Source organism: Haliaeetus leucocephalus, unplaced genomic scaffold, assembly GCF_000737465.1.
Source record: "Haliaeetus leucocephalus isolate CR32 unplaced genomic scaffold, Haliaeetus_leucocephalus-4.0 Scaffold450, whole genome shotgun sequence".
In the NCBI taxonomy this organism is placed as follows: Eukaryota; Metazoa; Chordata; class Aves; order Accipitriformes; family Accipitridae; genus Haliaeetus; species Haliaeetus leucocephalus.
The window spans coordinates 8,942,478-8,970,262 of record NW_010972886.1 but is presented as its reverse complement, the minus strand read 5'-3'; the positions used below and the strand labels follow the sequence as shown (position 1 = coordinate 8,970,262).

General features: G+C 44.0%; 1 protein-coding gene across 1 annotated transcript; it reads right to left on the bottom strand.

The window, feature by feature from the left end:
- On the bottom strand, positions 1 to 27,782 carry SLC1A4 (solute carrier family 1 (glutamate/neutral amino acid transporter), member 4; the record flags this gene model as incomplete). The annotated part of the gene is made up of 8 exons (XM_010575047.1): positions 1 to 770; positions 3,085 to 3,219; positions 4,677 to 4,871; positions 5,957 to 6,190; positions 9,669 to 9,835; positions 16,183 to 16,245; positions 17,696 to 17,738; positions 27,613 to 27,782. Coding segments are annotated over 8 exons (1,242 nt in total), but the record flags the coding sequence as incomplete, so codon positions are not given.
- Between the last annotated feature and the right edge of the window lie 3 nt (positions 27,783 to 27,785).

Here is a 27,785-nt window from a genome sequence, read left to right as displayed (position 1 = left end):
GAGTGGGAGAAAAATGTTGCTTCATATATCGTGTCTGTAATTGTCAGTAAGTGTTTCCAGGACAGAAATTAAATTTAAGCAACATTTTCACCCACTCTGGAGTTTCTAGACTGCATGTCCGTTTGAACAGCAGCACAATAAGCTTACTAACTTTTCCCTACAATACGTACATACTGGGTTTGTCTACTTCCTCGTCTCCAACCCATATGAACCTTTACTAACAGAAGTCCTGTTAAACCAGAAGTCTCAATGGCATTGTTTTCACATACATGTATATGTGTGTGCACGTGCAACACATAAGCATGTATATATATGAATTATTAAAATGCTACTATAAAGTGAGTGTTCTTTCTCAACACCCCTTCTCTGCCCACCCCACCTCCCTCCCCTGCCCCAGGCCAGCGTATTTCAAAACAGACTGGAACGGAAAACTTTCAAGAGCCATCCAGCCCTTGTTAGCACTGCAAATGTCTAGGTTTGCGTTAACAAGTCCCCGGTCCACCTCTAGGACGTGTGTTGATGAATGGCCTCTAGTTCACAGTACTGATTCCTTGGATTCAGGGTCTGCTGTACTGGTTGTGTTGGAGACTTGTTTTTTGTGGGTTACCAAAGGCGATGTTTCCCCTTCAGACTTGTTGTTAGCAATTGCTTCTACTTTGACTTCCTTCAGCTCCTGCTCTTTGTCTTTCTTTTCTTTTTCATTCAGGTAATTAAGGATGCCTGCTCCTAGGGCATCCCCTTCCACATTCACAACTGTGGTGGTTCGGTCCCTGGTTAAGATAAGAAACAAAAAACAAAGCAGCAGGCTTTTAGCTTAAGAGAGTTACAACACAATAAGGGGAGCTGATTCACCCCTGCTGATCCACTAACACCAGTGGAACTAGACAAGGGAGGTGTTATTACCATAGATATTTTCCACAGAAGTATCATCACCATTTCAGAACTAAAAATGTGCACTGCAGCCGGTTTAAGGTCAGCCCAACCATTACTATTGACTGATTCTGGTCTCTCAGTGGGCTGCAGCAATGGTACTACTCTTTCTCAGGCATCCTTCTTTTCCCAGCCCACCTCCATCCTCTTGCCCTTCCCCAGGCTAGCATTTTTCTCATACCTTAACCCAAACACCTACTTAAGGGGTCCTTCCAAAAGCAGGCAGAGTGACTGTGCTTTCTGGATTTTTTGCTAGTAGCACCTGTCCTAACCTTTGGTCCTACAGCACAAAACTACTGTGTCCCAGGGTCTAATGGAGATTTATAGGTCATAAAGAAGAAATTCTTCACATGCCTTTTAAGACTTCTGTTAGTCATTCTGCAGCCTAACTTCAACATGTGCTCAACTTGCCACTGTGGTTCTCTCTGGTAATTAAACGGCTGACATTAAAACAAGACATGGGACTCTTCCCTCCTTCCTTCCCCCTTTTGTTACCACAAGGCTGAGTTCCTTGATTAGAACAACAGTGTTGACCACAGAGGGATGCTACATATTTTGAAATGAAGACAGCCAGCACGACACAGGCTGAGGGCAGCCCGGAGTGAAAGGAAGACCAAGCTTTTCACACTTGCCTCCAAGCACTTGCAAGTACAGCTTGTGGAACACACAGCTGCTACTGTAATACCTTAGGAAGATGGGATACAAAGGGCTTAGCCACTGCTTTGCCTGTCTCTCCTGTCCTTTGAAGGGGGATGATCCCCAAGGGGTGACAAGCAAGAAAGAGTTCAATGGCCCTAATGAAGCCACAGGAATAAGATTATGCTCCACAGACACATGTGGTGTGGGAAGGGAAGGAAATAATACAGCTGCCTTCTTCCCCAGCCTCCAGAATTCAAGACTGTCTTTGGGCATCCTAATTTCCACATCTGCTGTGGAAGTACACCATCTATACAGAGAGGCTGGTGTTTCCAAAAAGCAATGCAGAGGGATTATGTACAGTCTAAACCAGGAAATGCCCAGAAACCCGTCAACTGGAAAAGAAACCCAATGGGATTCAGATCGCTTGACCCATACTGACCAGTGATTTCAGCCCACTACCCAGCTTTAACCAGATGGCTTGAAAGCAGATTATACTTTTAAATTATCAGATCATGCTTACTTCACTAGCATTTAAACTCTAAGCATGCTGTAGTTCATGAGTGCTTAGATGCTTGTTCAAGGAAAAGCAGAGACACCCTTTTCCACGAGGCTCATCAAAGCTACAAGAGATCACCTGCATGTGGCATTTATACTTATCATGCACTTGTGGCTGAGTCCCCAATACTTAGAGCAAAAAAAAATTTCTAGGCTTTCCTTAATCTAATTTAGGTACTACAGAACGTAAATTTAGGCCTTAACAAGGACATAACTATGCTAAGTGGTGAGATAAGCTCTTCCAAACAGAGCTGGGCAAGGAGATAATCTCTCATTTTCAAGGAGGGGAAAAGAAGAGGAGGAGTTGAGCAAAGGCCTGACCTTTTAGCTCTTTCCCACGAGATGGAAAGGAAAGGTGGTAATACTCTGTACTAAACTTGTGACTCCCAGCAGCATGTTCCAGCCATGACACTGGCCACAGTTGTGATGAGTGCCACAAACCCTCTGTGTCCCTGCCCTGCCAATGGACAGCACCTCTCTGTGACACTTGCGTTGGTGCTTTGACCAGTCTTGAACTACAAAAATAGTTCAAACAATAGCTGTCAACAGCTTCTGATGGAAACTGCTTCACATATGTGACCAAGAAAGCTTTCCACCACTATTCAGGCTCAATTTCCTTTTTCCCCCCTTCCCTCCTACCATCCAACTAATTTCCAGCAGTATCAACACCCTCTTGAACAAACTTTTAACAATCCTTCTAAAGGGACCTGAAGCCAGAAAGAAATACATTTCAATAAAGGCTGAGTAAAAAAGCTGATGAGGGATTTTAGCATACTACCTGCTTTAATTGAGAAGGGACCACCTTTTCCATTATCTCTCAAGAGTTACCTGTCCTGCAGACAGCCATAGCTTGTAGGGTTTTATTTTATACTGCGCCACTTTGACTACCCTGCCCCATGTTTCCAGCTGAACACGCTACATGCCATGCAACAACAGCTATGTGTGGCCTAAAGTACTTACACAATCCAGTCCACCGCTAATATCAAGGACAGATCGTTGGTTGGAAGTCCAATGGCCTCCAAGATGATAGCAATGGTGAGGACTCCTCCGGCTGGGACCCCAGCTGCACCCACACTGGATGCGGTAGCTGTCACACTGCAAATCAATTTGCGTACCTGGTTAGCACGAGCTCTGCAGCACTCCTCTTCTACACTTACGTCAGACATTTCCCCACTATGGGAACTGTAAACAAACTCTACAGCATGGGACACAGATCATTTGCTTCCCAGGCAAACCCCTTCCTGCCTGCTGATACAAAGTAAAGAGTACAGAGCACAGTTGCTCAGCAGGCATCCATAGCAGCTACCAAGGCAATGGCTCTGTGTTTAATACCATGATTGCCTTTTCAGAAAAAAACCCAACACAACTATATCCTGCTGCCTTACTAATATATCCATTTCCAAGTCATGTATCAGTTCAAATATGCTGAGTACATTACATCTCCTGGCCCCAAATGTATAAAGGTAAACCTTGCCATGCAGGGTACTGTCCCTTCTCTGTGTCTCGTTTGCATTCAAACACAGACCCTAAATCAGGAGCTGGAAACCTGTGGTGCATGTGCTATAGACATGGACCACACACCTTTTCACGTGCAGTCTACAATTGAGTTTTCCTTGGGCTATCACTACATAATCCTCAGGCCTGCGTTAACACCTGATTCACTGAGTACCTGAAAGGCTAATTTGGTCACCATCAAAGAAAATAATGCCCCAGCCCTGCCTTAAATAGACAAACAATATACTGGGAAATGCAATAAGGAAGGAAATAAAACCTTGTCAGGGAGGGTAAAAAAATGCCAGGAACTGGCCCGAGGAGGCATCTGGTGGATACAGCTATGAATTCTTGGCACAGTGAGGGACTAGAACTCCTTGCAGGATCCTCACTTCAGGACTTTTGAGGAGGCAAGTGAAGAGAATGACACTTCATAGGATATGGGAAGTGGGAGAATATTGCAGGCATGGAGGGGAGAGAGTCCTAGAGAAGGAGGCAGGACTGAGGTGGTGGAGGGAATAATGGAGCAAAGCAGTCAGGAGGGGGATGATAATGGGTCTGACCTGGGAAGACAGCGATGCGATGGTAGGAAGGGCAGAGGTAAGCAGGAGTAGAGTCTTTAGTATGAAATTGATACATAAAGAACTGAGGAGCTGGCAGGAGGATTTTCTAAGACATCCAGAGGGTGAATCAGGCATAGCTTTCTGCGTAGAGCAGCATGCCTCAATTACCCAGCTTAATGGTGAGTGGAGGGTGGGGGAGTGAGATGCTTAAGGAAGGAGAGGAATTTCATGTGAGAAACAGCTTTAAAGAGCTCAAAGTCTGTTTCAGAATTCAATTACCCCTCCCAGGTTCCACCTTTTATTAAATCAAGATTCTGGCAAATCTTATAAAGCTTGAAAGACTCCATCCTTTAATCACCCTATAATTATGTTTCATAGCAGTTTGCAAGCTTTAGGTCAGAGATGTGGAATGCAAACCGCTAGCTATTAACAGAGAGACCACAGGCTTGAATGTGTTTGGGGCCCAGAACGATGTGGTCGCGATAGCAAGCAACTTACAGAATTGTGAAGATTTGCCCAGGGTTGAGGTCAACATTGTTCAGTTGAGCGATAAACACAGCTGCCATGCACTGAAAAATAGCAGCTCCATCCATGTTTACAGTCGCCCCGATAGGAAGGATAAATCTGCTGATCCTCTTGTCGACTCCATTGTTCTCCTCAATACACTTGATCATCGACGGGAGAGTGGCTGAGCTAGAAACAGAGAATAAGGAAAAATAAACACAAAGCATCAGGGTGCACTGAATGGAAAGTCACTGTCTCATCGCTTTCATGTTTCTAACATGCTGTGGACAGGACTGTCAAGAAAATGATGCCATTTTATAGTCCTTCTCTGTAATGACAGCAATGAGGGTCCTTGTTGGTCTTAAGCAGTGGTATTTAATAATCTGCTTCCATGCAGAAATAGCTGATAAGGACTCTAATCTCCCAGAAGCAAGAACTCATGACTTAACACAGTATGTAGCCTAACAGGGCTGTGGAATGATCAAGTCTCAAACCACAAAAATACACCAATAGATGCCAATATAAACACAACAGAGGAATCTCTGTTAATGTTGTACTAGTACCTTCTCAAATGAACAGACTAATAAAAAAAAAACCACTGTTGGATTTATTTCTTGCATTATAAGTTACATGGTTTTATTCATAAACCCTCTTGTACTTCATGTACTTTAGCTCCTGTGACAGACATGCATCTGCTTTTGGAGGTGACCTGAAATGATTTTATATAGTTATGATATTTGATCAGGTGTTTGCACCTTGAGAAAAGTGTAGATGACATGCTTGATAGTTGGGTTATGACAAATAAAAGCTGATCAGGCCAGATCTTTGAAATCGATAATGTTACGTCCCTTTACACTAGCTAATAAGTCTGCTTTGCTCCTGCAAAATTAGTCTAAACTTGTTCCAGATCCTTCTGAACTTAGAGAACTAAACTTTCCAGGACAAAGTCCCTCACTACTAACCCTTACTTTACTTAAAATTGAAAGAACAGCTGGCAGGCAAATACTTTCACTTTTCCCCCCCAAAATTTCCAATTCAGCATCATGCTACAGTCCCATTATTTTGAGGAATTGTTTTCAACAGCTCATTATCAGTATGTGTTGTGTGGCAGGCTGCTGACAGCAGTGAGATTCTCCATGCTCAGAAGTCTACTTTTGCAACCTCAGGAACAATATTCACACCTAAAACTCAACACAATTTGGTGTTGGGATATAACCAATTTACATTGACAAATATAACCAGGATATAATCCCAAAAGAAGCACAGAAACCCACCTGGAGCAAGTGGCAAAAGCAGTGGCAAGTGGTGTGATAAGTCCTAAGAGAAAACGATACGGATTTTGGCGTGTGGATGCAAAATAAATAAGTGGCAGAATGATTCCTCCATGGATGAAGTGGCCCAGGATAGAGGCGAAGATGTATTTTCCCAGACTGGTCACCAGAAGGACAATATCTTCCATTTCCACAATCTTGCTCCCAACAAGGAACATAATGCCAATAGGTACATACCTGTGTAAAGAAATATTGCCTGTCATTAAGTACAAACAAAAAGCCTTGAAAAACATGATATTTTTTGTCCTGGAGATAACATTCTTCTAAAGAATATGCTGCTCCTACTGAAGAGTAGTGCCTTATTCACCATACACTCAGGTTAAGCAAATTTGGAAGGCCTCTCTAACACTCTTGCTTGGTGGAAGGCAAGCAGTCAAACTGAAAAAGCTCTGTTAACCTAGGCCCTCAAAGAGGCAGCTAGGAGAGTGCCCAAGGGAAGTCAAGCAGGAAGCAGAAATGCTGGCAGAAGCTATCAGGACAAGAGACTGGCGTGGATTTTTAGTCCATCGGGGAGGAAGGCAGGCAAAGACCTAAAGCTAAAGTCACTGCTGAAGGGATGGCAGATGGCAGGAAAGAAAGGACCAGTACCACATCACTAGAGCAGAGAAAGGGGTGGAAGAGTAGGATCTTACACATGTGGTAACTACCAGCAGAAGTATGAAGTTAGGTCATTAAAATGGTAGTCATACTGGGTGCCACCATATTCAGTGTAGGAAAGAAAAAGCTATGCCCTTACCAGAGAGCTCAGCTAAAGGCTGCTGATGCATGTGTGAAAGATAGCAATTAACTCTGCTATTTGCCTACAAAACACTAAGTTAAATGATCGGGATTCCAGAGCTTCCCTCAAGCCAACAGGCATGTACACATACATTCCCATGCCTCCTATCTAGCAACTTGCCATGTCTTATGACGTCAGCATTTGTTTGAGGTTTCCTTTGTCAGGAACACTTGGAAGGGGGAAGAGCCACCTGCGGGCCACAACCACACCTCTTGTGCCAGTTGTGCAGGTGGGAACAGCTGTGAAAAGACAGAATTGCCCTTGCACCTACAGCAGAACAGCTACTTAAATGAACTACAGGAATCACTTCAGGCCCAGGGTCAGTTCCTCCAAAGCTCTACTTGGGATGTCTGTGTCTGAGTACCTCTGCTGATGCTGTCTATGCTCCATCAATTTCTGCTTCTAAGATTAAGAAATACTAAAAGATCACACAGCTCTCCAATACCCTGCCCCAGGCACACACGTGATTACAAAAGATCTGCCTGTACTTCTCAGAAATAAAGAAAGTTTTTTCTCCCACTGTCCCCTCCAATCCAATGCCCGTGTTCAGAGAAGCTGATCTGTGGAGTCAGGACAAACTTCAGAAGGTTTGGTTAAGCATGCAAAGGTTTGGAAAGTTGGGCAAGCCTTAAGGTTGCCCAGATCACTCACTTCTTCCTAGCCTGCCTCACCCTCAGTGCTTCTGCAGCTCCTCTGTTCTGTCCACAGAGCACCTCCTTATGTCCCAGATCAATGTGAGCATCCTCTCTCTGCCCTCCCTTGGCCAAATCTCTAGGGGGCCTGCTGAACCTTCCCCACTTAGCCTCTGCCAATTCTGCAACATACTGTCTTTGAACTACCTTTCTGAGAACCCCGATTAGCTATATGTAGCTGAGCCCCAGTCCTGTACAAGCTCTGCAAACATGAACACTAGATTCAGAGCTGAGACTGGATCCCTCCCTCGAAGAGGGAGGCTGGAGAGGAAGGAACTGAAAGTTGAGACCAAAGTGCTGCTAAACACGAGAGTGGCTGTTGAATGGGACTAGATATGAGCTCAAGCTGCCTTTTCTCTTGTAGTATGATTTTGCCCATTCCAAAGTATCCTTTGGGAAGTACGTGTAGCTTGACAGATTTTGAATAAATACCAGGACAATACAAGAGCCTTAAGGAAGGAAAGAGAACAAGTAAGGGCTACGGTGCACTGCAGTGTTAAGAGTCAGCTGTGGTCCCGATAATCCGATTATATACCAACTGATTGGCTTGAAGTGTTAGCACTGTAATCAGCTGAATACAAGAACTGCCTCTTATCAGTACTCAGTGTCCAACGAATTACACTCAAGAGTAAAAGACTTAAGCTGCTTTGAGACTTTGAATTTTTCAATCTCTTATGACAGCAACTAACACAGAGATCTGCCTGTGTAAAATCAGGTGTTTTGTTAAAAAGTTTCTACTTCTTAGAGGGAGAAAAATAGCAGGAATGAAAAATGCAGAAGGAAAGGAGAAAAAATACCTCTGCTAAGGTAAGCTTATAGCTTTTCCAACAGCTTTGGAAAGGGAGCAAGAAATGTCCCACTGTTAATTTGTTAGCTAGTTGTCCTTATGAATGTTTTTATTTTTGCATGTGAGATATTAGTACTGTTGGTTTCAGAGGAGCAGCCTACACCCATCCAGTTGCACAAGAACAGCCATGATACTGCTCTGAGACCCAGATTCAGCCTACCTGACAGAAAACCCAATCAGGAAGCTGGTCCTACCCCAGCTTAGGTGGCCTGAACTGCTCTCTAGAGGTGCCTGCCTCCTCCAATGCTGGTTTCTTGGAGAAAGTTCAGCGCGCTCCAGTTCCTAACATATAGACTTTTTTTGTGCCAAAATCTTTGTGAGATCAGTCAGAGCAACATCCACCCCATAAACATGTCTGGACTCCAGGGAGGTAAGTGAAATAATGGATTTGCTCATTAATAGGCAGGAGGCAAAATAAACAATCAACCTTAGGAAATACTTACTCTCAGGGATGTGAAATAGAAAAGAGAAGCATCTCTGGAGAAGCAAGTACAAACAAGAAAGAAACAGTTGATCGCTCTTCTAGTAACATTAGTTTCTGCTTCACCCAAGAAAATGAAAAAGATCTTAGAAGTGGAACAGAGATTTAAAGATCCACTGTATAACTCAGGCTCTGCTGATAACAATGACAAAGCACTCAGTAGCTAGCACTACTGTTTCAATAGGATGGAGAGCATAGCCCTGGAGACTGTTCCTCCCTTCTATACAAAGGGCCATAGGTTCTTCATCAGCCTTTGATGCAATAGACAGATGGGGCTCCGTATGCATGCACTCCACAGGGTTTCTCCCAAACCAATACCAGTGAGTGGGCTACCTTCTCATCTCCTCAGATATCTTTCAGATCAGTACAAGTAACCTTTTGACCAACAGAAAAATCAAGGCATGAAGCTACAAGTATGATTTGAGTTATGCATTGCATTTGCAACTGCACTCCAAGCACAAACATCTCCGGCCTTCACTCAACCATATTACTTACTTGCTCACATCTCCTTTATTCATTCAAGGCCAGTGCCTTTAGGCACGTGATGGCAGCTAGCCACGGGCTTATGCTGCTTTGAAATAGAGAGCCTTCTTTCCACTAATTAATCAAAAAGGAGTCCTGGAGAGGATTTTTAAGCAACCCTCTGAAGTGTTCCAGACTGATACCTTAAGCTATGCATGACTGTGTAATTACAGGGCACAAGCAAGAAGAAAAGACCCCATTATGTGACACCATGACATTCACTTTTGCTGTGATGAGGGATCGGGTAGGAAAAAGCTGGATAGATGGATAAACGGTGAGATTCCTGAACTGAGCATAATATTGTACTGCAGATTTATCTGCAGTCACACACTTACCACATAATCCAGGAAACCAAGACCATAGTTGCCTCATTGAATGAATTAAAGAAGCGAATCAGATCTTCCCCTTCCTGACCAAGCTTTTTCAATGCCACTCCTAAAACCAGAGCGAACAGCACCAGTCCCAGGATATTCATCCCTTCAATCTCAGTACCAACAGGGATCTGTAGAGGCAAAAAAAGAAGGCTTGTTAGATGCAAGACTGGCACAAAACCCAACAAAAGGGTCACCTCATTTTGTTGCTGCATGACTGATCTGAAATCAACACACAGAACCTATTTTGGGAAGGAAGAACCTATTTTGTTGAAGGGAACCAAACAAGATCTGGATGCAGTGCAGATACAAACCTCCCTAGTTAGGAGCTGGCATGGATTCACTGGAGAAGGAAAGGGCCTGCTACTACCTCCCCTCATGCCCTTCAATATGATACATGTGCTCTCCGTGACCTGAACAAGAAACCTCCCCACTTTACTCAAGACAAGCTCCACTACAGATGCGAAACAGCATGGGCACCAATCACACGTGTGTGGTTAAAAGACTGAAACTTTCCTCCCTGTTTCCCCGTACGGGAAGATGGGTGTGGGAAAGACCGCAGGCATAAATGGCAGATACTGGCAATATTGACTTCCTAGCTCTGATTATCATTCACTGTTGGCACTATGATATTCTACCACCTAAACAAATCATACCTGCAAGAGGCTTGCAGTGGTCTGGCCCCAAACATGTTCTTATTTCCTGACACCTCTGATAGGAATCTGCTCTCAGAAAATGCCAGCTCCACTGCTTTAGTGCAATATTTATACCAAGGTGAAAACCATGAGAAAACAACCAATGTTATGAAGCAGAAAGAGTGGAAAGGGGCAGAGAAGGGTAGCAAACTGTGGAAACCTACTCATTCATCTGTCCACATCAGCTGTGGGAGATACAGACAAAACAGAATACCTGTTACCCTTCTCAGAAACCATGTGGCTGCATGGTAAAAGCAAGAGGATAAAAACAGGATCCACCTATTGACAAAAACTAGTCTACTTACAAGTCTGCTCTGCTGGTCCTTCATGGTTTGTTTCTCAAAGAGAGCTAAGCTTGTTTGGCAATCATATGAATTGAATGAGTGTTCTTGTGGCTACGTAAAAATATAATTGTTTTGACAAACTGGTTTTTTTTCCCCCTGCAACTTGGCAGTACAAGCTCAATATGTAGAATTGTTGTTTTATTTGGAAGGGCTTCTAAAACAGATTAGGTTTGTGTACAAGTTTTGGCTTTCTGGCTAGTTTAAGTAGACACCAGCTCAACACTAGGAAAGAAAAATATATTCTGAGCTAAAAGCTTAAAATGAATATTGACTAAAGAACTCGGGATACTGATCTGCTAAATCTGACAAAACGAGCCTGCTTGAGATGGTATTTTTCCTGGAAGTATACTGCTGAACTGGACTGTCTCTTAGTGGCAGGTGGAAACATAGTACTGCAGGGAAGGGGATAAAACATAAATTACATGCAAAAGCATGAAGGCTGAACTACTGTTAACAAAAGTGTTTACAAACAATGAAGGTTCTGGCTTTTTATATTTGCTAGCTACAAAATAATTAGACATAGGATCTGCAATTTTTTATGGTAGCTGCTTGCTCAGGGCTAAGTTGTCAGTATCTGTTTGATTTCTGATTGAAAGAATTGAAAACATGGACATGATATTATGAAAGGGGTGCACTGTATCTCCAGAGATGTCTCAAGAAATGTGCTGTTTTCTCCACACACAGTAACACCTTTCTGTCTGGATAGTTTTGTCTGTATTGTTTTGTGTGCCTGAAAGCCCTGAACATTCCTGTGGTTAGAAAAGTTAGACAGAAAAAAAGACACCCTCCTATTAATTGAATAAACTGTCTGTGCACATTTTTCTATTTTTCACTTCTGCTGGTAAAACATAACTCTAGGGTAGGAGATAAGGTTTACCATAAGGCTGAAGAAAATCTGACAAAATTTCAGTGACAATTTATCAGTAACAATATACAAATTGATGTACAAGTCTCAAATTTTATGACTAATTTATTAGCAGGAAGAAAGTAAATCTGTAGTAAAATAATGCTGCCATGCCATTCCATCAAAACCAAAGCTTTCTCTGGGAAATGTCAACTTGGGCAAACATGAACATTTTTACACCAGAAAAGAAACACTTCTTCATTCACATGGAGTGAATGCAACACTTTTTCATTTTGACACGACTTTTCACCTTGTTGTGTTTTTTTCAACTTGTTATTTTATAATATAACATCTTATACTGGGTTAATTTGATACAAGGCTAATATGAAAAGTTCAGCTTGGAACAAAATTTCATCATAATGACCCTAAACTTTTTCCACACACACAAAAAATCCTAAAAACATTAAATGCTCTTTTGTTTTTCTTGTCATTCAGAAAAAAATAGTATCAATCTTTCCCTTGGAACAGAAATTCAGTGTTTCAAGCTGCTGAAAGTTCCCAGCCTCCTGACCTGGATGTTACTGGGAGGAAATTCCATTATACTTCATTATACTGATGTTTTGCAAAGCATCTCCACCCATTAAACTCCTCCTACCGAAGATTTGCTTCTCAACTCGTTAAATGCAGTGGTATGAACCTAAAGCGCAGCAACCTGCTACCATTTGGGCTTCGCAGAGATCTAGTCTCAGGAACGAGGCAGAAGTGTACTGAACGTGCAAGAGGATTGCTCTGCTTCCACCAGCTGCATAGGGCACACAGGGTCACAGAGCAGGACAGAGCTTGGGAGGCACTCAGGAAAACAAGGGCCAGAGCGCCTAGAGCTTAATTTGGAAGGTCACTTCCCTGACTAGAGAAGTCCAGAGCTCTTCTAGGTCATTCAATCCCCACAAGCATCATCCACTCCACCTTCTTCAGAGCCATGGGTGCTAAAGGCTTGCCAAATTTTGTTCTTGGGAAGCTAGAGGAGGGCAAGAGATAGCAGCAGCTCCAGTTAGCTACAGCCAGGACACAGGTGGCTTCTCACTTTTCATCTTAACCTACACAGTGGCCTACTGTGCATAAATTCGCCAGTTCTTCTCGAACTCCCCTATAACTCTCCAGAATGATAATACATGGAGTTTAGTCTTCCTTCACCCTCAGAGATGTCTCTCTCCACGTTGCTCCTGGCACTGTGATTGCTGCTGCTGCTGTTCTCCAAGTGCTCACACTTACTAGTCCTTCAAGCCTAGGTCTTGTGATCTGGGGACCCTTGAATTCTTGGTGACCAGAGGGAGGACTCTGTGCACAGCCACCAAAAATTTCTTAGCTGTTTCCCCCTATTCACTGTCATCCTGCCACCCTTTTCAGGTCTTGCTCTCTCTTTCTCCCTCTTGAGCCAATTGCTTTACAATACACAACATTGACCATTGCCTCCCATCACCACAGATGTAGGCAGAAGGTCCATCATTTGTATGGAGTAGTAACTTACTGCAAGAAATTGCTCCCTGCAAATAAAGAGGACAATCTGCAGCGTTCAGGGAATTTCACCTCCTTGCAGCACAATATGGAAAGAGTCCAGCAGTAAATCCTCAGTGGAAGATCCTCTCAATCCCAGCCTCTAAAACTGGCAGATGCTGAACAGTCTTTTTGTACTCTAACAGAAGAGTGCATCACCCCAAAGGAGCTGCCAAACCAAGCAGCATTGTGGACACCAAACAAAAACAGCTTTAACGAGAGCTTTGTTCCTGGATAAACTATGGGATGCGTTACTGTTTGCTTGAAATTACATGTTCTGGTAGGAAGATTCATGGAGCTCTTCTGGTCCTTGAATCTCTCTGAAGATCCTGTTGTTTTTTAGCTCTTGAAACAAAATGCTTATCAAGGAAACAACTGCTGATATTGAGCTGTCCCGGTAGTAGGTGGCTGGAAAAAAAATGTAGCCACGTGATGTGAGGAAGAAGAGCAATCACCCGTTTGTGTATTTTTACTGCTGCCACAAGAGGAACTCAGAGCCCCCACAGCCTCCCTGTGCTGCAGATGGAGAACTGAGATAGTCCATGCCCCAGGAAGCCTCGCTGCCAAAGAGACAGAGAGGACATAGCCATAAAAGCTAGGTAAACATAAGGGGAGCATGTGAAACAACAAAAAGGACATGGCTGAGCAGACATCTACGTGCCCCACTATTCATCTCATCAAGAGAAGACAGGGCCTATTAACCAGTGGGGGGAGGGGAAATAAAATCAATGGAAAAGTTCACTCTACACTATTCATATGGAAAGTAGAAGGAAAACATTTCTCCTCTTCAATCAAATATTCTGCTGATGAAAGAAAACATCTGATAAAACATCTGAAAGAAAACATCTTGTTTCCCTGGAACCCAACTTCTATCGTTATGATATTTATACTACGTATTATCCAAAAATCATATTCTTCCTTTCCAAACTTAATCCTCATCTATCCATAAATAATATGGCCAGATCAGTACTGAAACTGAGCTAACAAAACTGAGACGATGCTTTCTTTTTATTTGGTCTGCTCTTCTCTAGAGGCAGTAGGGCGTCTTCTAGAATTAAAGAAGTTCAGCTCTGGTTCCGCCCCAACAACTGAAGAAAGGTTTTGGAAAAGTAATACCAGAAATTACATCATAACCACTGGCAAAAACAGGCATCGGTGACAAATTCATAATATTTTTTCTGATATTGCATAAAACAGGAGTCTAATAAGTGGGAAAAGGAAAGAAGAAAACTGAAAAAGAATCTTACATTTTAAATTGTCAAAAGATGCATTCTTATCTCTTGAGGAAGAGTAATGGATTTGAACAAGCATTAAAGAAGTATTCAACAGCCAAGCCTATGTCCAATGGGTATGGTTGGCCCTGATCTGTGCTTGGTTGCCAAGAAGCCCCTATCAAACTTGACACTGAAGCTGAATAAGAAGAGTCTTATTCACCTTTTATTTAGCCCTGCTTAAATGAAGAATAACTTTACCCTGTGTAAGCAAACACACATGTCTAAGTGCACATTGTTACAGCCTTTCATATTGAACTTGGGTTTTAGTAGCACGAGGCTGCACAGGCATGTACTGCCCAAGGATATAATGGCATGAGAAGAGAAAGTGCTCTTTCAGGATCACGTGGTCCTTCTGCAGTTACTGCTGTGCATCCGTGTCAGATGGGGTGAGTGCAGATCTGGGCTAATGCAATCTCGTAGGCCTGGGCAGATGGAGCTGCCTTCTTCACCAGTGAAACTACTCACTCTGGTTTGCCAGGCTTCTAGGCAAGGGCTGACTTTTCCCCTGCTCAGTTCTTGTGCCATCCAAGTCACCTATCATCCTGCCCCCAGGGCTGGTGAAAGTTCAGCCCATCAGCTGAAAGCAGAGTTCAGAAACACACTGTTCTGCATCACCTGCTCACGCACCATGCATGGTGAGGAAAAAGTAATGAGGCCAATACTTCCTGCACTAAGGGATACACTTCAGAGTCCCTCTGGATACACATAGACTGCTTTTTCCCCCGATGGTTTTACAAACTGGTGGGCAAGCCTCAGCTGAGCCCTTCCACGACAAATACAAACATTACAAGTCTCTTGCCCTAGGGGCATTCAAATCATATTAAAGATATAGTAACCCAACATCCGATACTGATCTCGGATAGTCAGAATGAGCCCGAGAAAAAGAAAATAACCCTGAAAGTAATCTCCAGTGTCAGACCTGTCTCCCCAAAATCCCATGAAAGCACATGAGATACTTCATTTGGAGTGAGGTGACACATAACAGGCTGGGATACTGGGTTTGTTTCATAGGATACTGCCTGTAAGACAACAGTAATTATTGCTGGACTTGCAATATGTTGGATCTGGCCAATTATAAAGATGTTTGATAGCCCCATGCTGCAGGAGAGATGCCACTCAACAGGATATAGAACATTTCTGGAAGTTCTACAAGCTCCATATGGAAGAGAACACTCTCTACCTCAGCTACACCTGCAAATTAGTTTCTTTTTTGACACCATTGCAATAGCAGCCTATTTGTAATGTTCTGTCTATAATTTTTACTCTTCAGACCACTTGTTACTGCTTCAAACAAAATTTCAGCAGCATGGCAACAAGAAAAAATTCTCAACTAACCTCTTTTTTTTCTTTTTTTTAGGAGCCTTGGGTAGTGGAAAAAAACTCATTGTCTCCAAATTGTTAATGAAGAGTAAGGTTTGAGGGACATATTCAGCCAACCTGACTGCTATTTAATTCTAGTCTACAGAAAGTTATTTGGAAACATTAGGCAGAGTGACTAATCAAAATTTAGATCAAGCAAGACCAGGTCTAAGAAAGCATGGCCTAAAAGTAAGGTCTCAGGGGTCAGATCTATTAAGCCCAACTTTCCTATCCATCATAGCTTTCTTATGTGGCTGTGGGTAACTCATCTGGCTTGTGTGTGTCAGTTCCAGGCAAAGACAAGTATTTGTTTCTTTCCAATGACTGCTAGAAAGGATTAAAGTCTGCAAAGTAGTCAAATACTACAATTGACAAAGGTTTGTATAATAACATAAGAAGTGACCTTACCTTCTCCCACGTGACATTTCCAGAGGTAGTGTTTCTGAGCAGCATCTTGTATTCTGTTGCATACTGCAGGTAAGAAAAAAACCCAAACAAAACCACTGTGTTTGCCAATCAGATCATCAATATGACCATATCATCTAGCATTTCACAAGGAGGAGATTACTGTTAGGAAGACTTTTTCTGGAGACCATGCTGTGGAGACTAATAAGCCTGTCCTATGCAAGAAAAGGGACTGACAGTATACGCAGGTCCTTCCCCATGTGGCAGCCAAGAAGTGCTCTGTGACCCCCTGAGCTCCCAGGTTTGGGCAGCAGCCAAGGAACTCCCCTTTCCTCCACCCTGCTGTTGCTCACACACCACACTGTCGCACTGGCTCCTGCAGAAGGCAAGTGGCACTTGCGCTGTTTCATTGTTAGAAATGGTGAGGCAGCCATTAAAATTGTCAGTAAAATATCTAAAATCTGGGGCAACAGTTTACTTTGATAAATAAGCTAGATGCCTTGCAAAAGCAGGGCACTTCTTTGGCTTGTTTTCTTTAGATATAAAATAGGGGACAGAAAAGCTTATGTACTTGCCTGTGAAAATAGCAGCACAGAGGAAAGGAGGACTTCTTTATTTCATCCCTGAACATGCAGAACCCTGACACTTGAGGTATCACAGAATATCTTTTTCTTAATGATATTTTTGTACTGCTCCTATTTTTATTTATGGCATATTGACTTTTACTGTATTATATGTACACTCAAAAAGGAACTTGATTTTAAGAGTTTGACCTTGGTTTTGATACAAAAGCAAACAACAGAATACCATAAAGGCAAAAACTATTATTCTGCTCCTGTATCACAAAGAATCACTCTGCCCCATAGCAATATTCTCAACAGCGTCTATCCTGACATCTAAAGTTAGCAATAAGAACTAAATCAAAATCTTCTTGGAGCTCCACAGCTCCTGTCCATCAGTTTAAACCACACTATGTTGTGGTGCCAGTTATCATCCTATCACACTTGGTCCTCTGTTGGAAGAGAAGCCAGGCTGAGCAATTAATCCAGCAAGGGATACAATGGAAAATACTGAATAAAAGCATCAGGCAACAGGTAATGCTTACACAGAGGAGCCTAAAAGTCTTCAGCCTTGTCTATTCTGAGCCCAGCTCCAAACTAGGTACCCAAGGGTTTCCTCACTAGCTCCTGCGAAGTGATAAGCAGCCCAGCACTAAGAGTTGCTATTGCTGCCCAACATGGCACCCAAAGTACAAAAGTTTAAAGAACATTTTTGGTGGAGGTACAAAACATAGGCTATGAACATATTTTTGTTTGAGGAGTATTTTTCAAAATCAAACCATTTGCCATGGAAGTTGTACGTCTGATTATGTCAGGTGCTTTTAGAAATCCCACCTACTATAAGTAAATTAACTTTTGGTATTTTCTACACCATCTTTCTAGTCCTTTTTCCAAAAAGAGCAGTCACTTTGTCTGTCTGTGTGCTGTAGTTCACATCCAAAGTCCACACATCTTACCGTTCGGAAAGCTGCAGCAACAAGATTTGCAGGAAACAGGTTTCTGTAAAATACAAACAAGAAAATGAAATAGTTCTTGTAAAACTTCTAAAATGAAGGCACCAAGGTGTTTTACTCTCAGAAACTGAATTAGTTTTGCAAAGGCAAGCATATTTGCATTAGTGAGGTACATACTACAGAAGACACCATGGCAGCACAGAACAGATGTCTTGCTACGTCTCCAAAGGTGTGAATACCATCTTCTTTTGCTCACATAAAAAAGTCCCTGCTTGTCTGCCACACCTAACCATTTCGGCAGTGACACCAGAGGCGATCAGACACGATGTTAGTTATATACACCCATCAGCCAGTGGCTACAGAAACTGGCTTAGCCACACCAGCTGCAGCAACAGCTTATGGCCTCCAGGGTCAGGCAGATTTTTAACATTACTCATGTGATTACACTTTGCTCACAGCATCAACATGAAGGACAATCCAATCAGCAAAATCAAGAGAACAGCTTAACCCTTCAACACAACAAGGTCAGCTTCCCTGAACACCAAGGTAAAGCAGAACAATGTCACAGGCCAGAGTTGTCTGCAAGGGCTTAAAATAGTTAAACAGCACAGATGAAAGCAGAGGCAAGTCATATGGAAAGTTGCAACATCTGAATTTGGTAGTGCTTTCGTACAGAAATGCAAATCGAGCACCAGGTTTGAGCAGAGAGGATAGCATGCAAAGTGACATACACTTCTACTGGGCATCCAGTGTATATATGCATCTACGAAGTGACAAGGACAGGAAAAATGGTTAACTGGACCATGTAAGGAAAAAGTTGCTTCTTGTATTTTATAGTTGTTTTTAATGCCACACTTCTTTCCCCCCTTATGGTGGGAAAAGAGCATGTGTTCCCCTAGCCAAATGGCAGCTTTTTTTGCTGTGTCAGAAAGCAAAATAGGAATAAAAGCTCATCTTTGGGGTCACGACAGGACCCTAGCTGGTGAGGGCAGGAAGGGTCTAGGTACTAACTGAAAACACTGCCAGCTGAATGCATCAAGGAGGCATGGCAACTCTTAACGGTAAGGAAACAAAAGACCTTACCTAGAGCCAGTTAACTGCGGCAAAACACACTTCAGTAGCTGCTCCCCATCCTTGCTCCTTGCACTGCTCCAAGGAAGCTGCAGCTACCTCCAGGCTGTGCCCTGCTAACCTCCCCCCAGTTCTTGCCATAGTTACCCTGGCAAACATGATTTTAAACCAGGCTTTCAGTTGTGATCATTCCATGAATGACACGGAAAGTGCAAATCCGAACCACAGCAAGAAATGGAGCAGCAGAGTCAAATCACTGAAAGCAAGAGGGAGATTAAAAAATGGCACAGATAAGGATACTGGTCTTTTCCATTGCATAGCTCCATTATCCTGCCACACAGTGAGGGTTTTCCCACAGCCTTGACAGTGATGTAAAGTACACAGACCTTCATCAAACAAGTGGCTGCTGTGAGCTACCTCAGCCTGCCTCTCTGTTGCATTGCAAGTGTATTAGGAGGCAGTTGCAAAAGCCAAATTGCTGTAAGACTAACTTGGCTTCTGGAGTCTACATTCCACTAAGCATGAAAGAAACAGCAACTTTTTCTCCTTAAAATTTGACAATACAGATGTCTGTCTGAAAGTAGGAAAGCGAGCTGTAATTCTGCAAAGATGCTTAAGAATTAGTCAAATAAAATCAATGGAACAGCTAACGTCCACCAATTCTTGCATGGATGGAACTCTCCAGTGGATAAAAACCTCATATAAAGCAAAAGCAAATCTAATTTTATCAGGAGTAAAACATCACATATACAAATGGGCTCAGCTCAGTGCACAGTTTTAACAAAAAAAAAAAAGAAAACATGCTGTTGGGAAAATAAGGATATTTCTTTTCAACTTTTCATAGCAAGATGATTACTTTTTTAAAAAAAGAACTGACTAGATTTTGAAGAATCAGAGAGATGAAAAAAGACTGAAAACCAACCAGAAATCAAATTACCTTTTTTTTTTAAATCAGCTTTTCCATCCTGACAAAACAAAGCCAAGGGAAGCAATCCTAAAGCCTAAATAATACAGTTCTCCAATGTTTAAATGTGGCCAAGAAACCAAACCCTCCATAATTTACACAGTATGTCAGGCATGGGCCTCAGTAATTAAACACTAACTTAACTCCAAGCATATACTTAAAGCACATACTTGAGTGATGCCTGCTACAGCAAAGCAAGGGGCAGGTTCTTGCTTCAAGTGTAAATAGCACTAAAACTATTCAAATACGAGCATATAGCAGTCTCTCTTCTTTATTCCTGGAGCAGTGGTCACAGGACTCGACTCTGAGGAGAGCAAACAGCATTTCTGACAATCCACCAAGTAAAAATTTTGCATCTTAATTCAGCAGCTCAGAAGAAGCTGTGTTTTGTTCAATCCAACTTCTAAGTACACCTGGCTGCAAAGTCCCAACAACATGTAAAATAATGTTTTGCTCCTCTTTGTTTCAGATCCTGAAGTTTAAGAAAAAAATCTGTTGGGTCATAAAAAGCAACCAACAAATAAATGGCTTACCTTAGAGGCACGAGTTCTGCACAGACTACACTCATTGCTCACCTAAGATCAGTCAGCATGCGAATTAAATTAAGCTTTAATTATGGGTGGGTCAGACCGCAGTTTTTTACCTTAAGATGGATTTGTGCAAGAACACCACAGCAGCACCTAAAAAAAACAGGTCAGGATGCTGCATGCTCCGGGGAGAGCCAAAAGCTGGCTGGTGACCTGCCTGGGCTCATCATGTGCTTGAGCCTGCAGGCTTTACTCATGGTGCACAGCAAGGCAAAGTTCACCCACCACAGAAACCCAGACCGAGCTCTGTCCCTGCGAGCCGGCGTTCGCCATGTCCCCAAGCCCAAGCGGAGGAGTCACAGGGGAAAGCATGAACACCCCTCCTGTCCGGGTGAACCAGCAAACAGGAAAGCTGATGAGCTGGGTAATTGAGCATGCGAATTAAATGTAGGCATCTGCCAGTTGGTTTTTCCATGCAGACGAAATATTGAGAAGGGTTTTTTGCTTTGAAAGGCCATACCAGATGTGAACATGGAGTTTAAGGATATCACCATGGTTATATCACTGGATTGTTGACTGTTGCTGCTGTTTCTCATGGCCCCATCCCTGCTGCTGCCATGCCCTGTGCCAGAGAACACAATCGCCTTTTTGAAGCAGGCGTGGGCTATCACAAGAGCACGCCACTGAGAAAACCCTGAGTCTAGGTGATAAGGAGCCCAGCACAGGGGTCTGGGATCAGGCACCCTTGGCCCTGTGATTCAGAGAGACGAAACTTGCTGTATGTGGCAAGAATGAGATGAGCCAGCAATGCATGACATTACGGCAGGGGGACAGATGTGCTGCATGCACCCCTGATGCTCCACTGCTGCCAGGACCTTGCTCCATGGAGTGGGATGGATTACCCATGCATGGACCCAACTGCCTTTGTAGTGTAAAGGCAAAGCAGGTTGTACAGAGAGACTTTACTCCCCTTGCCAAGCACCAGGCAGGAAAGTCTCTCTCCGCCCGTTGCAAGTCATGCAGACAGCCCCCCCCCAAAATCAGAAATCCATCAGACAGCTGTCAAGGGTGACAGCTGTGTCCTGGGGCTGGAGCAGCAGCTGGGCTGAGCCAGAAAACCTCCACATACCTGCACAACACACAGTGTGAGAAAGCACCCATCTCAGATCCTCTTAAAATAGGAACCAGAAAGCAGCAGCACCAGGGCAGGAGTTTCAGGGTCTGAATATGTTGTGTTTGAATCCTGTACTCATCCCACCATCTCCTCATGCAGAGCCAGCTAAATGCAGCTTTTTCCTTTTCTCAAGTGAAAAGCTACTCCCACCAGACAAGAAGGGACCATTACTCCCCTGACTGAATTTAGCAAGAAGGTCTCACTGTATTTTTGCTGTAACAGAAATCTTAGTTCAGCTGCAGCATCTGCTACTGGAAATCCTAGACAACTAAGGAAACCTGGAGCTGTAAAGGGAGCAAAAAGGGGCTGTAGCTTCCATCCTTCTCAAGTTTGATATTGCAGGTGAATTCCTCTCTTTCTTACCCTGTATCTTTCCACCAGCAGGATAAGGATGGCACAGGAATGCCTTCATTGCATTTGTACGGGATTATTATTAACTGTTTCTAAATGATTCTTTTGCTAGAGCTCTGCAAACAACTTTGCTGTGGCAGCAAAAGCATGAAGGGAAATCCCAGCAAGCAGAACAAAACCCTAAAATACTACACATTCATCTTGCATTGCTTCTTACAAAAAAGTTCCACTTCCAAGGCCAAGAACTTTGCTGTTGGAAAACATATTTTTGTGAGGAAACCTAGAAAAAAAAATATTCTGTGTTGCATTATCTGCAGGTTTTTTTCAATGAAGTGTTTTCAATGGTAGGAATCCACAGACAGCAACTTTATTGCCATCTGTGGCAACCTGCCAGCGCCCAGTTTGGATCGCTCCAATACCTTTATTTTAATTTCTGTCCCAAGATTTTCATTCAATATCACACAACAATTTTTCTCATCTGCATTTACGTGGATGCACAATACATGCCCCGTACATATAGATATTTATGAGTGCGTGCATTTAACACAGAGAAACTTGAAAATGTGTTTACTTATAGCAGATATTTGGTACTTTTTGCCTTAATGGTCCAGTCTGCATCTTCGTTGCTTAGAAAGTAAAACATAAGTGGTGAGAGTCAGTAGTAAAAGGTAATGAATATAAAGAACAAAAGAAAGGAGCAGAAATGTTGAGAGGCTTCCTAAAAAAACCCCACCAGACAGTGCAGGCACATGAATGAAAATGTTGAGTTCTTCCTACAAAAATCAGTCAGCAATCCCTATACTTCAAGAGAGGGTCTGGGCTCAGAAAACAATACAAGCAAAGGTGGACAGTAACATTTACTAGTTCCCTTTTTTCTGAGGGTACCCCAGAGTTAAGAGTTAGCCATCCAGCTATGAAACCCAGTGGCTAGCCTATCTTGGGGACCTGACGTTGCTGTAACTGCAGCTGTTCCCTGGCCACTTCCTATTCTATTTATCACTACAAAGGTGGCATCTCCCCCTCCTCTCCTAACAGTCAAGTTCTGCTCTCTTTCCACACTGGGATTTCAGAGACAGCCTTCATGGTTGCTGCTTTTGGGTGATTCACTGGGAGGAGCAAGACTATAAGAAACAAGTGCTGCCGGAGCAACTGGTGCCTAAGCAAGGGTCACTGCATGAGTGCTCTGGACCCCATGGTCCACCCTGGCCATCTGCTCTGCAGCCCAGCCAGGAAAACATAACCCACGCTTCTCCCTGCACTCAAGCTCCTGTCTGTGTTCCCTCTGGCTCCAACAGTGCTTGGAGCCAACGCGTGGGCTTGCTGACGGCACCATGGGTACTCCCTTTGGCAGCAGAGCTGGTAACCTCTGGCAGAGAGACAGAAAGGGCAGTAAGGAACAAAAAAATTTAAACTGCTTTTGCAGACTTGCCTGGCAGCCTGAGAAACCCTGACCTTACCGCTCGGGGCAGACACATGGACCTCTGCATAGCCCTCCTATAAAAAGCAGATGATGCTACTACCTCCTTCCCTCCCCAGACTGTTACAGCTAGAGCTGGATTAAGACCAGAATTCCCCTCCCAGAGCCAATTCCAGTTTCAAAACATGTTTTCATCCCAAAATTGGGCAAAGAAAGCCTGTTCCAGAACTTTTTTCCCCACTAAAAAAATATTGTAAAACATTTTGTTGAAATGTTCCTTCTTGATGAGTGAGATTTTCTACTTAAGCCTTTTGTATAAAATTACAGCAAAACATTGACCTCACTGAAATGAAGTGGCAGGATCACCCACTGTTGGAAATTTTGACAAGATCAATAGGTTCCTGTGAAACTGTTTAATTTTGTTGAATCAGCAAATATAAATCAGAGCTAAAACAAAACTCTGACCTTATCGAAACTTGCAGTCTTGACAATTGCCAGTCAAAAGTGTTAAATCAATAGATTCTTGCAAAACACTTGATCCTGCTGTTTCAACTGCTTTCCAACAAGCTATAGGTTGGCTGTGTTAGCTGGTGGCTGGAGTCACTTCCTTGTCACCACCTCTCTCCTCCTCACCTGTTTCTCCCTGGTTAGACACCTGGCACGATCCAAGCCAAGCTGGCTCTCCACCATGTCTCACACCCAGGTGGGTGCTCAGCCCCAGAGCCCACCATATCACAGCTAGCCTCTTCCTCTACCTGCTACCCACTTCATAGCCAAGCTGACAAGAGCTCTTTGTTCTCCACTTTGCCTTCTCCACCAAACAAATGAGTAAGGGATGAAACCAGAAATTCTAAAATTTTCCTTCACTCTCCTCATCTTCTGCTGGCACTCAGCACTCACCTATTTGGAACAACTGAGCTGCTCTCCATGCCAGATGCTCTGGAGAAGCCTGTCTTTCTTCATTGCCATAGGACAGAGTTAAGAAAATCCAAGGTCCCCTCTTGAGTTCAGAGCACACCCCACTTTTGGGGTGGTTTGTTTTTTTGGTTTTTTTTAAGCCATCAGCCTTGCAGAAGCACCTCTTAACTCTTGCTGGATCCCAGCTGTGATAGCTGAGCTGCAGTTTCTCCCTACCTTTGGCCATGCTAATCTTTTAGGGAGCTCCAAAAGCTGCCCACATGACAGACCTGAGATGAGATGAAATGAGATGAGATGAGCCATCAGCATCCCTGCTGTGGGGCACAAAGGCACTTTCAGGACAGCTCTGCTGTTCCCAACCTGCATCCTGGGGCAGAGGACAGCATGCCTAAGCCCTGGCCAGGCATGCTCAAGGCTTGCCTCCTGCACTTGCCAGAAGGGAAACCAAGAGGGTGCTCCAGCACCTCCAGTCAAAGGAAGGCAGACAAATTAGACCTGGAGGTTATGGTCAATGGACAAAACGAAACAGAGACAGGCTTTTGGTTCACCAGCAAGTCATCATTTATTTGCTACCAAAGCCCAAGATAAATCTCTTTTCCAGAGGTCATGTCTGCATGCACAGTTGCATGTTTGTGTGGAAGCTTTAGACCTGGAAACAGAAAACCGCAACCAAGAATTAAGCTGGCCTCCAGACATCACTGCAACAATGGAAAGCAACATCTTTGGTCGTTAACTAATACACTTCCCAAAAGCAGAAAGGATCTGCATCCTGGGAAAGGACAATCTGTGTCACCCCTGCAGAAGCCATGGCAAAGACTGACTCAGAGCTGTGATCTCTGCTTCGCTGTTTTTACCTTGGGCCACCTTTTACATCTTTCAGTGCTGTAGGGGGACTCAGTTTACCCATTCATGCCTCATTTTTACATTTTATCTGAAACTGAGCAGTGAAGCCTTGATGGACACAGCCAGTCTTGTGACACAATTGAAAACAAAGTTTTGTTGTGTCTAATAGAAAGTTTCACGACCAAAAGAGAGAAAAGGAAAAGCAAAGAGCAGGATGATGCAAGACCCACCCAAACTAAAGGTAACAGTTTCAGCCCTCCAGGCCCTATACACTCAAGGCCTCATTAACTGAAGATGAGGTTACTGTGGTACCTTCCACCACAGCAGGGACTAAGATCAATGCTGAAACCAGAACACCCACATTTTCAAGAACAGTTAAAAAAAAAAAAGTCAGAGTGAGAGAGATATTATTTCCAGAAAATCACATAACTCACTCCATCCCTGGGTCTGTCAGGGATTTGTGCTAAGACTGGGAGTTTTAGTGACGGCCGTGTCCAAATACATCTTTACTGGACTGGATTCTGCTGTCGCTGCTGTGACAGCTGGACTGCCCAACAATGTGGCTACAACAGTCCTTCACAGAAAAAGCTGAATTCACAGCCCACTGTATATGCATTGGAGGAAAGCCCCTGGCCCCTCATTTCCCAGAAGGAAACCCCTCTGCAACCTGCATGCTTTACCCAAGTCTCATCGTTATGAGCATTATTTTAGAGTTAAGGACTCAATCCCACCACCATTACAACCCCTTCAAAGATAACTCTCCACCTGCATTTACAGACCAGAGCAAGAAGCAGCTTTCTGCTCCCAACTTCACAGATGTTACCCACAGCCTGAAGCTGGCTGGAGCATTCCTGCCCTGTTTCTCAGCTATATCCTACTCTGTGCTGCGTGGCGACACAAGAATGAAACACCAGCTACAGCAACCACGCTAGGATGCACCCGGGGCTGCCACCACTACACTTCCCAATTCTCCTGGTTGCGCCGACTCCTTTTTTTTTGTAATTTTCCTTCACCTGCCTACACTTCCATTCACCTTCACATCACCTTCACAGCCAGTCCACCTACTCGCACTGTCCTGTTATTGCTTCTTAATATGCTCTTTCAGGAATTGCTGGTCCTTAAGAGAGGTCCTTAATTGTTGATCTTTCAGAGAGGTGGGCTGAGGACACAAAGTACGTGGTTGCCAATGGGACAAACCAGACGTACTTTCTGTCCAAACAGAACATACGTCTCTCTGGGGGAGAAAAGGACATTAACATGGATTTGTAATTACACTTCTGGGGTTGTTTTGGGGTTGTTTTTTTTAAAAACTCTTTTTATCTTCTTTGCCACATCTGTTTACCCAGACACAGCTAAAAAGTCTCTCACATGAAAAACTGAACTCATAAAAGCAAAGCAAATTATCTAAATAAAAATCCCCCACTCAGCTTCGTTAATTACAAAGATATCCACCGAGCACAACTCTCCAGCCACTTCACTGGTACACAGGTCACCTCCCTTAACTCTTCTGTTTGCAACTTGGTAACAACATCTACCACCTCCAAAGCCCTTCATCTTCCAATGTTTCAGCAAACCTCCACACTCCTCTGTCTTCCTTTATTCCACTTTACTCTGGCACCTGTAATACTTTCTTGTGACTGCCCAACACCACTCAGGTGTGGCAGAGCCAGACCCAGGGTAACAAAACACACCATCTGTTCTCATCTGGGGTTCTGCACCAAGATTCATCAAAGGACAAGAGACCGCAGTTGGAAGTCTGATACTCAAAAAGCTGGCCAGATATTTGCCTCATTTGTGTAATTGTTTCTGTCTTATTTAAAGAGCTGGACAGATCTCAAGAAAACATGGGCTCTGGGGGAAAAAAAAAAGATGAAGTCTGCAACTTTGCAAGGAGGAATAAGGATAAAACAGAAAGACTGATCTGGTTAGAAGTGGAAGCCTTGCTTCCAGGTAGTTTTGGGGAATGTGAGTCTTGTCTTTGCAAGATGCAGAGGTGGGATGGGAAGCTCATGAACATACAGGGTGTCCTTGCTCATGCTGGACTATGTTTAGGGTACATCCTCAATGGAAACATGGGGTTGCATTTCCATGCCTGCAACTCCAAGAGGCAGGCTGGCCTTTGTGTGAGGAAACTGAATAAAGGGTGGGGGAATAAAAGAAAAAGGTGCATGTGAGGGATAGGGAGAGCTGCCCTGCCCTGCCTGTGGGAGATGGGCAATGACAAGCAGCGGGGCAGGGGAAGGTGCCAGGCAAGGCTATGCCTGCCCTGCAGCAAGCATCCAGGAGCTGCTCTCCCTCCAGGTGGGACCAAAAACAGGTCCAGGCACCCAGAACTCCGAGCAAGCCTTGACTCATCCTCGCAGCCACCCAGCCAAAATTAAAAATAAAGGAGGGAGAGGTAGAGCACCATACAGCCCTGCACCTGACCAGGCTGGAGGTACCTGGGCAGAAAGTGGTGCCTCTGGAGAAGCCAGGATGAGGAGCAGGAGGATGGATGAGGAGCAGGAGGAGGATGAGGAGCAGGAGGAGCGGGGGGGAAGATTCGGCGGCCGCCGGCTGCAGCGTGCAACACCGCCGGGTCTGTCATCATCCTCCGGCGGCGGCGGGGAGGGCGGGAAGGAGGGAGGAGGTGGGGGGGTAGCGCGGCGGCCTCACCTGACGAGGTCGAGGAAGGAGTCCACCGTCTCCTTGCTGGTGGGCACGCCGCCCGGCAGCCCCAGGCCGGGAGCGTTGAGGGCGGAGGCGCCGGCGCCGGGGCGGACGATGAAGCCGAGGGCGACGGCGAGGCCGGAGGCCAGCAGCGTGGTGCCTAGGAAATAGCCGAGGGC